The 17,548-nt window shown below is 39.5% G+C and overlaps 1 protein-coding gene across 1 annotated transcript in view; it reads left to right on the forward strand.

Moving 5' to 3' along the window:
• Nucleotides 1-495: 495 nt before the first annotated feature.
• Nucleotides 496-17,548, forward strand: part of LOC146000394 (colorectal mutant cancer protein) — a 247,271-nt gene continuing 230,218 nt past the window's right edge. The window contains exon 1 of the mRNA XM_083137984.1: nt 496-879. Within this exon, the coding sequence (XP_082994110.1) occupies nt 734-879 (146 nt within the window). The 5' untranslated portion in view covers nt 496-733. The remainder of the gene's footprint in view (nt 880-17,548) is intronic.

A 17,548-nucleotide genomic window follows, 5' to 3' on the forward strand; every position in this document is an offset into this window, starting at 1 on the left:
GTATTCGTCCAAACTGTTTTGGGGGAATTATGATGAACGATTTTAAAGGCGGTCTTGAATGATGGGCACCCCTGTTTAGAGAGGAGGGCAGATCAAATGTAGTGTTCAGTAAAGCTAAGAAAAAGTTACTTTCGGTAGACATGCTGTCGTAATTAAATACTTTGTGGGGATTACGATATGGTTTGAGGGCGCGAATGATATGATTTGGGGAGAAGGACGCATGGCATGATTTTTGGAGAGATGGGCATCCCTGGGTGAGGATGTGTGTACTCGAGGCTTGGAGGGGACAGTATCCTCCACGTGTCTCCTCCCCTGTACTAAACACTGAACAACACGAAAGATCAAACGAAAACGCCCCCTCATGAGTCATCGCGGCTTTAGTCTGCTGGCTGTTGGTGTCTGTTGTGCACAGCTACTGCCATCTACCAACAAATTCACGAACTGCGTGAACAAGCTGTTCCGATTTCAGTGATCGAACAGTTACGTTTGCTTACGAGTCATAGCCTGGCATGGATAGTCGATAAACTTGACATATCTCGTGGAGTGGAGGGATGTACAGTTCCGAGCCATTCAAAAAGCGTGATAAATTCGAGACTTGGCAGTTTCGCGATCGTGTTTGTTTACCTCTGAAGTGAAAGTGCTGCTGATATTGTGGCGAAGATGTGTCAGTGTGCAAGGCATGTTGGAGGTGAAGGCGTGTTCCTGAAGACTGTGAAATGTGAGTGTTGACAGCATGGCAGAAGTGTCGCAAACCTCTATAAAAACGACGCCGGGGCAGTCTGGCGACGCTGACAGCGAGACGGGATCTGTCAATGAAGAAGAGAGAATTAGGAGATTGTTTCAGGCTTGCGACGGCGATGGAGACGGCTATATAGACAGGTGAGTACCGCCCCTTTGAAGAACAAGAATTTTTTGTTCCATGTGGTGTGCCTTGGGTTAGCACCAACGAGGTCATTAGAAAATAGACTTTGATGTGATGTAAACTTGCACGTCTGTGTTGGGATTCTATTCGAGTGTGGATATAAGTTATCTCTAAATATAAAGATCACCACACTTTGGCATGTGTAGAAATAAATTTCTACTGGTAAATATAGTAGTAGTTTACAAGGTACAATCTTTCCATCAAGAGCTCGCAGCATACAACCGTAGGACAACCCCCTACAGTAATTTCTCTCGTCGTAGAAGTTTGTTTCTGTTGTAGAACGAGAGTGTTGAGTAACCAGGTCACTGTCATTCCAGCGAGGAGAATGAGAATTTTGCACCTGACCACACACATCAGCATCGAAGCGAGCATACTAAACTGACATTCTGTAGTTCGACTGATTAGCAAATGTCGAAAAAGTATTCAATCCACTAAAATAATTTTTTATCTAACAACTCAGCAATTATTATTATTTTTTTAAAAGAAAATGATTCAATGCTCTCTTTTAATCTGGTTGTGACTGCTTAACTTGAACTGAGTTACTGCACGTAAGGTCGGTTCCGACTAATGATAAAATAGTAAAGCCGACGGGAATAACAAAATCAAAAAATAAAAAACTTTCTTCTACTTTAGGAAAACTTGGAAAATATTTGGTAGAGGAGTTAGGATTTGAACCTCATATTCAGTTATGCCATCCACGATGGAGCAAACGAAAATCTGACGCACGTGACTTGCTGTATTGTGTCTATGAACTGATTAGATAAATAACTTGGAAAATCTAATTTTGTGGATAAGTTTGAGATGCTTTCAAGGGACGAACCTAGAAGCATATGAGAATGAAAGACAAAGGTTTAACGTTTCCTTATCTTCCCCTCGTTAATAATTTTATTACGGATATAACTAATCCCTTATGGCAGAAAAAAGAATAGAGCCGCTAGTGGGCAACAGGAAGTGCGGAGTTGTTTCTCAGAACCGTTGCCATGGTAACTGAGGAGGATACGCAGGGGGGTTTCCGATACTTTTCAGCTCAGAATATGATTTTTTAGGGGTATGAATGAACTCTCTCTTCACGGATGCCTCTAGAAGAGTTTGATGAAATGTCTTGAGGCCTGCGCTATTTTTAAAGTTTATTTTTTGCAGCACAATACATTTCCGTATGCTCGTTTTTATATTTCCCAAGAATTTTTCAACTTTGTTGGTCATTGTTAAAAAGAAACTGCTTAGTGTAGAATAACTTAAATAGTTTCAAATCTATACTAAAAAAAAGTGTGTTCCTTTTCTATTCCTTCAATTCATTTCCATCAACTATATTTCTATTATCGCAGTTATTCTAGAGAGGCGTGTAAATGGCGTATAAAAACAAAAATACAAAACAGATTCCGGGAAGATAGTGAATTATTACGGGAAAGGAACTTTATATGAGGGAAAATTAACGTGAAAATATCAAGGACAAAAAAAAAATCTAAAGTTATACAAGGTGTGGATAATCCACAGTGGATTGGAAACAGACTTCCGAATACAAGTAGATTCTTGCAGCATCTTTAAAATGCCCACTGTCCATTAGGCAAGATTCTTCGGACCCAAGATTTCATAGTAGCACCATTATTTCTTTATACGATTTTTGTCATTTGTACTTGCCTTCCTTCCGACATCATGATTTCTTACCGCTTCTCACTATTTTTTTCGCTAATTGTACTGTAATCGTTTGCATATCGACGTTGGAAAAGGTCGTATACATGGAACATTGTATCCCTTCAGTTCATTGGACATTCTCAAAAAGGGCTTTTGATTAGCGCAGTGGATTACGATGTAGCACTGTAATAAGGGGTCTCGGGTTTGATTTCCAGTGAAAGTACATTGCACAGTGGTCCAGTCCTGATTTGTCTATCCGAGCATAAAATGGACTAAAGAGAACACAAATGCATCTGAGATTTAATCCAGTACGTTAATACTATTATTTTATTTTGTCATTAATATATTTTCGTGTACTAATATTATTGTATTTTTGGTCGTTGTACCTATTGGTAAGTTATTGTTTAAATTTTTGTTGTTATTATTATAACTCTGGTGCAGCCTAATGGTTAGTGTTCTTTCTTGTTAACGGTGGGAGTTGCTACATTTCGGTGTTTACCCAACGTGGTGAGAACAATTTTGGAGCCGTTTGGAAACGATAGTAGCAGGCCGCTATTTCGGAAGCCAGAAAAATAGCGACGATGGGATGCCATGCTTTGACCATGTGTAACCAAACGGAAAGCAGCTTGGCATGCCTTGACCCTCACCAGGCTGTTTACTCCATCCACCGTTTCTTTTTTGTTTTGTTTGTTCTTTTATTATGTGCAGAGTTGAGGGAAAGGGAAACACAAGCAGCACATTACTTTGAGGTAATTGTGTTATGGGAATTATACCAGTAATTGTAACGCCTTACTTTTAAAATGTACCTTCACTAAACTCGATTTTTTTCGTTACAACGAAACCTGATTCATCTCATAAATGGAGAATGGCAGTTTTATTGTTCTCAGAAACTTCCTGACTGACAGTGAACTTATGGATGTGCGTGTGTGGGGGCGAAGCGTTTAATATGTGCACTGTGCGTAATTAAATAATAGTCTGTATTGCATAACGAGTAATATACAGGCCCGTAGCTAGAGGGGGGGCAGGGGGGGGCAACTGCCCCCCCTGAGAGCCTGCTCTGCCCCCCCTGTGAAAAATACAGAACACATTCCCACTTCGAATTCTCACTAATCTTTACAATTATATCATGTGTTACTCTAGCAACATTACAAAGACACTTATTGATTTTGTGATTTATTAGGGTGTATGGGATTCCGGATAATGTCGAATCAGGATTGGGGGGGGGGATTCCCTTCCAGATTAGACTTCGGGAAATTATTTCACAATTTGCAGTATCTAGAACAGTTGTGACATTTTGAGTAGTATTGTATTAAAGGTATCTAATGTGTTTGGATATTTTTCTTGGATGTGTTGCTATGAACTTTGAATTGGTTAAATTTTTGTTTCCCAAGTCTATCTTTTGGTAATAGTGTGGTAGAGAGAGGGAGTGGATATTTGATTTTTGTTACTTTGCGTTGCTTTTCTGCCACTTCTAGCTAATCGCAACAATGAAGGATGACGTGAAATTGATGAAGAGACACTCATAAACAGTGCCGCAACTACAGGGGGGCAGGGGGCATTGTCCTCTCCCCCTGACCTTGACAGAAGTCCATTCTAGGGGAAGCAAACATTTAAGTAAAAAACAAGACTAGGAGAATCTAAGAATAGCAGAACAATTGGATACTCATGATGGAATAAATTTTTACGTGTTCCTTGCATTTTTCTACCAGACGGACAAGGGCACTTGCAAGGGGCACAGAGGGGCAATTGCCCCCCCTCGATTTCAAATTTTATACAAATAAAAAAACATTTCGTAAAATTTTCTTGCTCGCTTCGCTCGCAATGTCTGCTGTTCTATTCTGTTCTATAGTCCAAGATCAGAGCCATAAGTATCTATGGGGCGGCAGAAGTCGGCTCTGGAAGCCAAACGATCTTTATGAAGAAAAAAATGTTAAACAGAATGCCATGGTGCCCCGTAAAATTATTGCACCCTATTAAAATAATTTCTTTCTATGAAACTCAATATGAAATATTACTGATGACACTGTAATCCAAGAAGTCATTGATCAATGAAGGGATTCCTATTTGTTTGTCAGGTGTTAAAACATGTATTTCAACTATACTACAATTCACACAATATTTTGCAAAATGGTTAACGTAACCAGTAGGCAAACATTGTCTGTAGTGATGCAAGAGTCTCCCCTTTGAAAGAAATAAAGTCCGTGGTGGACTAAGGGACCCATGTTTTAATGTTTTAGCAAGTACAAAAAAAAAATTAGCTACAAATGTTTACACAATTCATCAAAGTGTAGATAATATGTAACCAACATTATTTAATTAATTCTATTTTCCTTGTATAATACAACACAATGGTGTTGTTGGATTCTCGTTAGATTCCTTTGTGTGTAAAAATCTTGCATACTAGAAACTAGAGGGAATCATAATGAAGCATGATTTATAAAGGGCTCCCTTAATCAGTTCTGCAGAGAGGCCCAAAGTTGTTGGTGCATATTAATAATCTATTAACATTATCGACCTGTAAATATCAAGTAGATACAGTCCCAATTAGCCTACCTAGGTATTTATGTTAAACTTCATATTCTTTGGCAATCTAGAAAGGTCATTATCGAAATATTGCTATTTGATGTTGCTCGAAGTTCGTTTGTTCGTTGCACTTTCAAGATATCATCCCTTTCTGTTACTTACCTCTTTTCGTGCAGGGGGCAAGTGCCTCCGTGTACTCCGTTATATCTGCCAATGCGACACAATATATTAAAAATTTGCCCCCTCTAGGATTGACTTTGCCCCCCCTACAAAGAATTCCTGGCTACGGGCCTGGTAATATATGAACTTGCAACACAGAAGTGAACAGTTTCTCGCCTAAGTCAATCATAAAAGTGTGTTTCGCCAATCTCCTACTATAGATAAAGCTCGGCGCCCACTGAAGTAGAAGCGAATCGATGCGAAATGCTTCCGCTGGAGGAACTCGCCCCCGCCTCAATTTTCTTGGCATTGCGGAAGAAATCGGCGGAAAACCCGTACTTTCTGTGCGTCGACCGTTCCAAAGATACAGAAATTACACGTTTCACTGTGGTCACGTAAAGTCTAGTGTATACAGAACAACACACGCATCGCACTCCTGACAGAACAGAAGTTGAAAAAAGCTAACTGGCTGAATCAGGTCACGAGACATCCCTCTTCTCCTGGGCATCATAATGCCGTCATAGCCATCGCACGTGAGCGTGAATGACGATTTTGGTGATGTGGCCGGGTCTCGAACCCTGAATCACCGGACACTGAAATCAGTCTTCTTCATTTGTTGACAACACATAGATTGCCGTATCAGTAGCTTAGCACGTTATGTGGTCAACTTTTGATTTCGCCACCGAAGATCCCGCGTTCAAATCCTGGTGTGGTCATAGTTGAGTATATTTTTGTTCTATTCATCGTATCATCACTTATCTCATCGTCGCAACTAACCAAAACTAGCGGAAAAGCAAATGCAAGACAACACTTAGCAGTTGCGTAACTTTGCGCGGGGGGAGTGACAAGAAGCTCAGATCCCAGGAGATTATCAAAAATACAGTACCTTTAACTTGTAAATTTCAAGTTCCCTGAAAATTGGGAGCGACTGCCTCTCCAACCCATGACACATAGCACCAGACATGCGAGTGTGCTCTCCTCGTAGACCATCGAAAGTATCAAATATTATGGTTTCCTTAACAACGTATGACAGGTTTTAAAGATTTCTCCCTTATCCTGCCTTTCCCCGGATACACTTTTTATACGACAACGGGGACATGCAAGTCCTTATGATACGGATAGATTTCAGACCCTCCACGATATCCTCGAACAGCCTACTCTCCGTGCTTCTTTGAATATTGCATTTTGCATTCAGTGTCTAATCTCATCGTTGCGTGTGATGAAATAGCTGCTGTATTCTCCTCTCGTTTTACGCTAATGATCCCTCCTTGAGTGGTCTCCAGACTTCGAGGGCGGATTAGGTCCTCCGAGAGTGTTTCCGCCAATTGTTCCTGCCCCCCCCCTCCCTACTCCTAGCAGCGGTTGCCTTAATTTATGAAGCCATCCTGCGAAAATTAAGATGGCAGGACGCCAGGCGCACGCTTTCGCCATACTTCACTCCCCTCCCCCTCCCTTCCATCGCTTCTTAGCGCTCGTTTTTTCCGCTCATCTCCGTCCACACGTTGCACATGCGTTCCCCTTCCCCTCTCACTCCGCTTCTCCCTTTCTGCCACTATTCATTCTGCAACTGTTACCCGTTGTGTGTTTACAGTGACGATATATCGCGATATTGAAAAAATATCGTCCAGGCGATATCAATTAGATGATATATCGTCACAATATTTTAGCGATTTATATCGCCGATATCACGATACGAAAAAAATATCGTATCGGTATCGTCTGTGACGATATTTTCTTGACAATATATATCGCGATATGAAATTTCTGATATCGTCCATCCCTACAGGCAATAAGAATGGGACACCTACGAGGATCAGTGGCGTACGCAAGGGGGTTACGGGGTTTAACCCCCGCCCCCCGAGCTTGTGAAATATTATGAAATATGCTGTGGAAAAAATTAAATGGCCAATTTATCACAGTCAAATATCGGGGACAATACTATTACTACTACTACTACTAATAATAATAATTTAAATTATTATTTCCATGCAGTATGGAGAAAAGTACATCATTCCAAACACATGCGTCTTTCAGAGTGATGCCTTGAAAATAAACACGAATTCTTGAAAATAAAATATGAGGGTAACTATGATTTAAAAGAGAAAAAAGTTTTTTGTATCTCAGTTGCAACAATGTTCAATACACTGGCGTACACAGAATTTTTTTTCGGGAGAGGCTGGAATAATAAATGTGGATAGCACATGGCTTCGTTATGGAGGGCAGGATCCATAATAAAATATTTCGTATTTTTGGAGCTTTTCAGTCTATTAAAATTGTATTCAAAGACAAAAATGGTAATCGGGACTCACTAAAAGAGATTTCGCATTTACACATTTCGATTTTTTAAAGTTCTTAACGGATTTTTATTTGAAAATTCTGATTTTCTCAAAATTTCGGGAGGGGCTGTAACACCATCAGCCACCCCTCTACGTACGCCAGTGTTCAATGAACATGTATTTTTTTGTGTGAACAATGAGAATTAACTAAATAAAGTTCTTGGTTCGTTGTAAGCGACTAATGTATAGACAAAGGCTAGACGGACAAGAATACAGTCACCAGTCCGTCTTCCCATTGTTTACCGCAGCACGTTTGAATGTCTGTCTTTAAAATGTGTCACCTTTTTGACTAGACAATTATTCAAACGACAATAAGCTTAACTATTGTAAAATATTTTGTTGGTAAGAACAGCGAAACAATCCAGATGTTAATTGTCGGGGACATTTATGGGGGGAAGAAGCCGGAAAAATTCCAACCAATTTCGGGAATCGAACCCGGATCTCCCGCGTGGTTGTCAGACGCTCTACCTACCAGACCACCGCAGCTCCTTGGATGAGTTCCATACTTTGATTATTTCAATTTATTTTAATATATTTTCCTGTTTTTATGGATTTTCTTCACCCTTAAAATGTCTCACCTCATTGACCAGACAATTATTTCGAAATGAAGAATAAAAAAAAAAATGCTCCCATGGTTTGATAAAAATCGAATGACTAGAAAGTAATTTCGTTCTATTGCTTTCATAAATACTATATTTATATAGATCTCTACTAGTTAATAGTAGTAGTGGTATTAGTAGTATTATTAGTAGTAATTCAGCTAATTACCTAATTAATTATAAGTATTATTAATTAATTATGATTATTATTTAATTAAAGTATAATAAAACAATGGTATTGTGAATTTGGAGAAAGTTTTAGAAATAACCCCCCCTTGATAAAATCGTGCGTACGCTTGACGAGGGTTGTCTGGAAAGTTCTAAGAATCGGTCAGAGATGGCGTTGGAATCGGAACAAAAGCATGTGCATTAGAAGGCCACATCGCTAGCCTCGGATAATACCAACACAGCTGCTTTCAATTGTGCTAAATCTTCTTTGGATGGGACAGATATTTGCAAAGTCTCAAAATCACACTGCATATTATCTAAAACATGATGAAAATGAGTGAGACTTGTTTCCACATTCAAATTTTCTAAATAAACAATCTTTATACATCGTAGATCCTGAAATACTTGCTTCCATGTAACGCGCCATGTGTGTTGCCTAACTCTACGGCGACAAGGGGATTTTAATAGCGAGTTTTCAATGGGAGTCCGTAGAGTTAGGCAACACACATAACGCCTTGCAGGGAAGTAAGTATTTCAGTATCAAGGTGTCCGTTTTATTGCCGGTGACCGTACATCAAAATAAGTACACTTGAACGTTACGCACAGTTTGATCGTCAGGGGCATCAGCGGGAAATGACCTCACGGACGCACAATTTTTTTAGATGGGTTGCATAGTATATACATATCGGATGCTATTCCATATTTATAGCTCCGCCATTTCTAATTTCAGTCTTTCACAATGATCATTATTCTGTGACTCTTTCACAATGGCCATTATTCTTTGACGAAAACAGGGGTCCCGGGTTCGAATCCCGGGCATGGGTGTTGTTTGCGAGTGTCCCTTCATTAATTTCATCATCACTCATCGTCGCGATTAGTCCATAATGACAGAGAAACCTAACCTAATTCAATGAATCTTGGACAGATAAATTTATTGAAACCTTCAACGAAACATTAACACGGTAATTACTCTCATATACAGCATATTAGCGCCTGAACATGTACGTTACAAAATTTATGAAACGCCCAAAATTATTTTTTTTCACCAGGGAAGCGGTTCATGATTGTCTACTATGAAGTGGCTTATCCGATTCTCAATAGATATCGACACACACCAGAGGAGATACTTCGATATTTCATAATTATCGACTGTTCCGTATTTGTCATTGAAATAAACTAAGTAGCAACTACTTATGTGGTGTGGAATATTAAGGTGGTATCACACACACACATTTTATGTTACTATGAAAAAATTGCGCAAAGCCGTCCCGAGGGGACGGAGCTTACTTCTAAAATTTTAATTAGGAAAAGTCGTCGACACATTCCTCGTTCAATAGGTCTCTTTGCAGGAAAATATTTTTAATATCCGTCCCGATTTTTAAGTAAACCCCGAAAATCATCGTTAATGTATGTCAAGGGGAGTCGATCCAGACTCACGTTTCGTTATTCGACTGTTCTCGCCCTTTGTCTCCATTCCAGGGAGCAGGGGGACGCAGGGGACGTCCCTCGGGAGAGTCGTAAAAAAACGCGCCCACATGCCGCAAAGTTTATGGAACGCATGCAAATGTAGAATAACGTATTGTAAATCACACCTACCAGCAATACAAGCTGTCGAACAATAGGAGGGGACAACCCTGGTGGAGCGTTTCCGAGTAGGGGTTCGCACTGGGAGAATGCAGTAGAAACACGCGTTCTTTGTGAACGTGTGTGTGATTTTTATATTCTGTCGCTTGTTTCATTAAGTTAGGATGCTTTAGAACATGAAAATCGTAGATGATCTCGTCAATATGCGTATATCAGTTCTTCAAAGTCTTTGTTTCCACGTACTAAATAAGTTCGTTCTGTATTAACAGTGTTGCCAGGTTGACAAGATGAAAATACGGAACAGAATTTCAATCACAAGTTCAAAAGATGGAACACAATTGCAGAAACGCAGTATATAGTCTTAAGGTTCGGCTGGACCTCTCGCCAACGCCAGGGCATTTTTTTTTAGAATTTTCCTCTCCTTTCTAAAAACCGCTATGATATTCCAAAATCTGAAAAAAATACATGAGCTTAAAATTCCTTCAAGAGCATTCACGTGAATTTTCATGTGATTTGCTTTCGCTGTTGTCTAAATATTCTCAATAGTTTCGTCGTTGTGTAAGCCTATTAAAATATCGATAATATTCAAACGGCGAAAGCAAATCGCATGAAAATTCACGTGAATGCTCTTGAAGGAATTGTAAGCTCATATATTTTTTTCAGATTTTGGAATATCATAGCGGTTTTTAGAAAGGAGAGGGAAATTCGAACAAAGCTGCCCTTCTGTCGGCCAAAGGAGCTTTAATAAACATTTCTTTCTACTCACCTTTTCATCTTCGGAAGAGTTTTTTACGAAAAACCAACTAATAGATGCTGCAACGCGTTAAGTGGAAACTGTTAGCTTGGGGGATGCTCCTGTGGTTTAATATGATGACTGGGGGGAATACTTTCCGAAAATTTTACTAGCTCTAAGATGCTGTAGACAAAAAAATGTACTTCGCTATTCTTGCGATCCCTTCCTCGAGCATGATGCATTACACGCTGCAACCCCTTTAGAGTTCAGATGGATACAGCCAGTAAATAAGTAATTTTCAAATACGGGACAACTGACGTCCGTGGAAAGAGTGCCGAAAGACATATTACTTGAATAATGGGGTGTCCCTTAAATTCCTGGACACCTGACAACCCCGTTTCTAGCCGCAGAAGTGGTCGCTCGCTCGAAAACGTAAGCGTTTCAGTAACTTCATTTTAATGTTACATTTTCCGAGACTGTGCAAGATCGCGTCTCCTGGGATCACCGCATCCAATGTGAAGTGTGATTTTCACGTAGCTGAGCTAAATTATATATTTCTGCTCATATGACGAGAACTTAAATTCGCTATTCCAATTTTTCCCATGTTCTTATGAACATTTCCTCTCTCCATCCGGTAGTTTCGGAGGTAGTGAGTTTCGTTTTGGAGGTGAGGAGAGGGGCGTACCCAGAGCAGAGTTGGTGGGGCCACAACCCTCTCTTTGTTCCAATCTTGTATAAAAAACCCACCAAATTCAGAAAAAGATGCAAAATAGAGTATATATATTCCACTATTACGAAATTGCTGTGATTGGAAATCTTTAAAATGTGCTTCCTGTGATACTTTCACGGAGTTTATATAATTTTCGGAAAATAGCTTTTTGCCTTCCTGTTCTTGTGACTTGATGGCCGTTCTTTGCGAACTTCTGATTTGAAAAGTTTGTCCTCTCCGAAAGGGGGCGTCTATTGTTGTTGTCTCGGCGTTGAAGGGAAGGGGGAGGGGGATCGATTCCTTGATTGCTTTCTGCTCTGTTCCTGACTTTCGCGTGGGTGGAGGAAGAAAGATGGCTTCCGTGGAGAGAACAGCTGGGGAGGAATCTATTTGAAGCCGGAGGAGTTGTTGCGAAACTCGATCACGTCCGTGTTGTATTTCCTTTGAGTCGTTGGTGGAGAAAATCGATTGCACCTCGATACATTTCCCCTTGTCAAAATATTATTTTATTACTTATTTTGCACATTTTCAGAATTAATCATCCTTCTTATTGTAGAACTTATCGAATGTTTAGCGTAGTACGCTGCGTAAACGTGGATCACATCCCATTGACGGGAAAGTCAACAAGGTAGTATTTTTTCAGCTTGACAATTCTTGTATGTATACTCTTTTATGTGAGGCATATATGACAGAAAGGTTGTTCAGGGTGGCGACAGACCTGGAAAACCTGGAAAACCGGGAAAAGTCAGGGAATTTGAGGTGTCAAAAAAAGTCAGGGAAATGTCAGGGAATTTCTTCTTCATTGACTATTTTTTTTTTTTTTTTAATTTATATATTTATTTAAAGATATCGTTATGGAACTCTGCACGGGAAAAGGAAATCTCGTTCCTAAGTTTCGGCCTCAACTTTAAGGACCCTTTTATGCGCAACACAATCACGGCGGCAGAAACCAGTGATGGCAGGAGGAGAGAGAGAGAGAGAGAGAGAGAGAAATTTCTCTCGCTCGGGCTTCTCGGCGGGAATTTTAAATTCGAACACTCTTTGGAGGAAAATTGTTATAACTCGGACACTATGCGAGCAATCTACTTCGGATAACTTTTGTTTTTCAGCTAAAATATCAGCGCATGCAACCGTGTACAATTCAGAACACCGGACCGAGGAGGGGGGCTTGGGGGAGCACGTCCTCCGAATTTCAATGGAGAAAAAAATCTGGAGTTTGCCCCCTCTTCTCCCGCTATTTTGAGGAGAAGGCGTGAACTTTAGTATTCTTTTCAAAGAATGGACATTTGTCAAGAGAATGAAACATGTTTCATGTTCTTGGGTGCCATACAAGTTGAATAATAAGCCAAAATGTGATTATTATTTTTACGAAAAATAGGTAATTTGCATTTTTGGAGGAAAAATGTTATAACTCGGGTACTATGGGAGAAATCTACTTCGGATAAGTTTTTTTTTGCAGCTAGAACATCAGAAGAGCATGCAACCGTGTACAATTCAGAACGCCGGACCGAGGAAGAGGGGCTTGGGGGAGCGCAACCCCCGAATTTCAATGAAAAAAAATCTGGAGTTTGCCCCTTCTCCCACTTTTTTGGGGAGAAGGCCCAAACCTTAGTATTCTCTTCAAAGAATGGACGTTTCCAAAGAGAATGAAACATGTTTCATGTTCTTGGGTGCAACAAAAGATGAATAATAAGCCAAAATATGAAACTCTTGTTTTTACGAAAAATAGGTAATTTGCATATTGCTCAGAAAATTGTTATAACTCGGGTACTATGGGAGCAATCTACTTCGGATAAGTTTTGTTTTGCAGCTAAAGCATCATGGTATGCAACCGTGTACAATTCAGAACGCCGAACCGAGTAAGGGGGGTTTTGGGGGCGCGATCCCCAAATTTCAATGAAAGAAAAACATAAAAATCTGGAGTTTGCCCCCCTCTTCTCCCACTATTTGGGAAGAAGACGCGAACTTTAGTATTCTTTTCAAAGAATGGATTTCTCAAGAGACTGAAACATGTTTCATGTTCCTGGGTGCCACAAAAGTTGAATAATGAGCCAAAATGTGAAACTCTGTTCGGAAATGTGGAATGGATATGTTGCGGAGAGGGGGGAGGTTGGTCATCAATGTGAATTTCCCAGGCTTGCTCCAGACCTGTGTCAGAGTTTCCACGCAAACATAAGAGTATGAAGGTCCAAAAAGCACATTCATTTCGTAATCAGCACCATGATACCATATGGTACCATCGGGCGAGTACGACCTTACTCTGATGATACCATATGGTATCATCGGTAAAGGTTAAGCCTCTAAATATTATGTGGAAAATGCATTGAGTTATCATTTTTTCTTGTCCGTATGGGAATAGTAAGGGGACTTGTTAACAGATGGAGGGGATAAGAGCGGGTGGCGCCGTCCGATAGTTGTCGGACGTCGTAGTAAGGCATTTTGTTGGGCAAACTGGAGGAACATGGAAACAAATAGGTTCCATTGATACATACGACTTTTGTCGAATATTGCCACCCGACAAAGTATCTCACTACAACATGCGACATAAATTGCATGGACTGCAACATCCAACAAAAATCGAATGCATAAACAAGAAGAGCTTTAGACTGCAAATATGCTGCTGGAATTGTATTACTCTTCTGGCTAACTTCACGTTATTTAATGTAGCAGTGCTTACGAAGGTTTTCTTTCTTCATCCTGACGTATTACTGGTTTCGCACAAGTTAACATACGTTGACAATGACATTCTACTATTCTTAGATATCAAGAAGAATCCAACCAAACGGGATAATGAAAAAGTGAAACATAAATCTGAATTAGTGAACGTTATAAAATTTGGCAAGTACATGCTCCCAACCTCAAATTTACTGCAACACTAGTATTGCAATGAAATTAATGCCACTCTCTGTCCTGTCTGTTTAAACTCATGATAGATGGTCATTAATCTCTCACTGAGTGAAGTTAATGTCCAATATTATGAAAAAAAAAATACTAACAATAAAAACGTAAATATTTTAATATCAAATTTACGTGAATCATTCAATCATAAAAGCAAATCACTTTCTTCAAGAATTGACTTTTCTCTGCCAGCCTTGCTAAATTTTCACTTTCCATCTACTGATTTATACGAGGGGTGGCCAGAAAGTAATTTCCAATTAGTAGGGACATTGATTTTTCGCAAACGTAAAAACCGTGAAAAATGGTAATTGCTGCGAAGATATGTTTAGGAATGTGCAGTGATGTCTGGACACATTTTTCGCCTGTTCGAAATATCGAAATAATTTGGCATAAAATGCGAATTATTGGCGTTTTTAGCGATTTTTTTAAAGAAATGTCCTAAAAAAAACGAAAAATCCAATGAAATCCAACATTCTTGTCTTTTCTAGGCCATGTTTGTGTACATAGAACATGCAAGTTTTCCAACATTTTACTCAAGAGTAAACTATAGAGTTATACGTACATGGAATAATTCCGACAGCCACATTAAATCATGTATTTCCCACGATTTTTTCAACTTCTATCAAAACCATTTGCATCACAGAGCAAAGTGGTAGGGTTCTAACAGGAGATCGAGTGCGTATCTACCGTCACACGGGAGCCACATCTTCGTATTTGTCGCACGAGATATGTTTTGAATTACCAAGCTAAGTGCGCATTTGCCGAGCGAGTAATAATGGAGCTCATTCGTTAGGGCGTCTGACTACTATGCGAGAGACCCGGGGTCGATCCTCTGCGGGGGAGAACCGGGATGTTTTCCACCTATTCAAACTGCTCCGGCGCCCACCCAGCATCATATGAAGTTGCTACCTTGAGGAAACTTTGAAGGATAAAGGTAGCCAGGAGCGTGGTGCTGATCACATCACCCCTACCTTCAGCCGTAATCAAGAAAGTGTGGGGCCCTAACTCCACACCCCTACTATAGACCTTCATGGAAAAGTGCAGGGGAGCACTTTACTTTTACTTCCTCAAAAATCTGTTCCAACATATCAAACTGTCACGAAAATACGTAGACCATGTGACCTACAATTTAAAATAATAATTTAAAGCACAATGGAGTATTAAGTTTCGGTATACTTGGCAGAAAAATGTTCTAAAACAAAAACGCGAATTTTGGGAAACGTAACACTAACAAGTTAAAAAAAGATAATACCAATTTTTGGTGCCATAATATATCAGTATCTGTCACGAGAGATTGATTGATTTTAATTTTTTGGGTGCGTCGCCAGTTATGGTCATTATGCACCCTTCAGTATATACGGGGAAAATTCCATTATCTAAAATCCTCACCTTAAAATTAAAAAAGGGGAATGGAAAATAACTTACCCAAAATAAATTTCAAGATATCAAATTCTCACGAAGAGGCGTAAGCCATGTGACTTACAATTTGAAACAGTAGTTTAAAAACACCATGAAGGTATAATTTCAGATATTTGCCAGAAAATGCGCTAAAATGAAAATGTGAATTATGGGAAAAATAACACCGTATAGTAAAAAATAAAAAATAAGAAAATACACAATTTTTTTAAAAAAATAACAAAATATCAAGGTCCCTACCGATTACGCATAAATAAAACAACAATATAAGTTGTAATTTATTGGATTAGTAACAGTGAGTCCTAACCTAATTTTCGGCATAATCACCACCGTTGTTCTGGCATTTGTCGTAGCATGGCACTAATTTTTGTATGGCCATGGTATATGTGTCTGACAGCAAAGACTGGAACTATCTCTACCGCAATGTAGCTGTCAAATCCTTGCCCTGCCAGAAACCTCTTCAGTTAAACAAAGAGATGAAAGTCTGTACATTCAAGGCCAGGGCTGTACAGGGAGTGGTCTAAGATCTCTCACCTGAAGTGATGCAAAGGCCCCGTGTGTAATCAGCTGTATGGGGTTGTGCACATTCGATTGGCCTTCCGTGAATTGTGTGCACCATCGTCTGACCATACTATCACTCACAACGTCCGGTCTGCACACCTCACACGATTGCTGGTAGCTCTGTGCCAAATTCTGGGCGTGCAATGTAGGCTACATCGCAGTCGGTGGGAGACTGTATGAGAGCTGCAATCTTTAACCTAGAACTGTCCTAAAACAGATGCATTGCAACTTTACCGGATTACAGCTACATGCCACTTCTTCCTGCCTGCATGTGTGTGTGTCGCTCTGATCACTAGTGCTGCGTATAGGCACCATTGGAGCTTTTTTCAGGATGCCCCTCGTATATAAACTTTCAGAAGCTTTTATTATTAGTGTGTTCCTGTTTTAATGTGTGGTTAGCTAAATCAGGTACCTATACAATGCAATTCTATAAATTCCTTGCTTTTAATTTCTAATACCTACGTACCCATTTCGTCAGCATTAATGGTATAACTGCATGTTGTCAGTTTCACAATACTTCACTTGGATATACTGTACTGAAGCAGAAATCCCATTGATAATGTAAGGAAATATGACACTTTATTTTGTTCGATTCAATTGTTTCACTTATATGCAAGAGTTAAGTTGTTTGCTTTACAGAGAAGAGAGAAGTAGCTTCATGCATCGAAAAATGAGTCCGCACTCATGGTTCTTGCAAGCAGAGGGTTCCAAACCTCAGTGGAAATATCAACATATAATTCCGAGAATGAATAAGGAGACTGATAAATTACAAATTGTATTTCTTAATCATTCACTCTTCACTCTTATCTCATTTAGTCGTAACTTTAAAAATAATCAAGTATTTTATTTTAAACTTACTGCGTATGACAAAATTCCGTAATCTTTCCCTAGCTTGTGAATTGTAATAATTTTCCAAATTCACTATTTTGCAGTTTGAATTCAAATCATAGAGAATAGAAAAATTAAGTCAATTTCATAGATGATAATATTGGTACTTAACAAAACCATCCGTGGATCTGTGTGAGTTTATTATTTCTATTTGCAAAAACATCGATTTAGTTTAGTTTGTAATTGTCAGGGAAAAATGTAAATTTTGTCCTGGAAAACCTGGAAAAGTCAGGGAATTTCATTTCTGCTTGTTTGTAGCCACCCTGTTGTTCAAAGTCTTGTTCGGGTCCGTTATAATATTAACATTTTGCTTTCCGTTACACAGTACATCCTCGCTACCTTACTTCGCGTTTTCTTTATTCGTTAGGAAGAAAGCTTTGGAATTTACCATTCAGTAGCGTGTATTTCCCGTCTGTGTTT

The sequence above is a fragment of the Lepisma saccharinum genome, chromosome 1 (genome assembly GCF_977018435.1).
Source record: "Lepisma saccharinum chromosome 1, izLepSacc3.1, whole genome shotgun sequence".
Taxonomy (NCBI): domain Eukaryota; kingdom Metazoa; phylum Arthropoda; class Insecta; order Zygentoma; family Lepismatidae; genus Lepisma; species Lepisma saccharinum.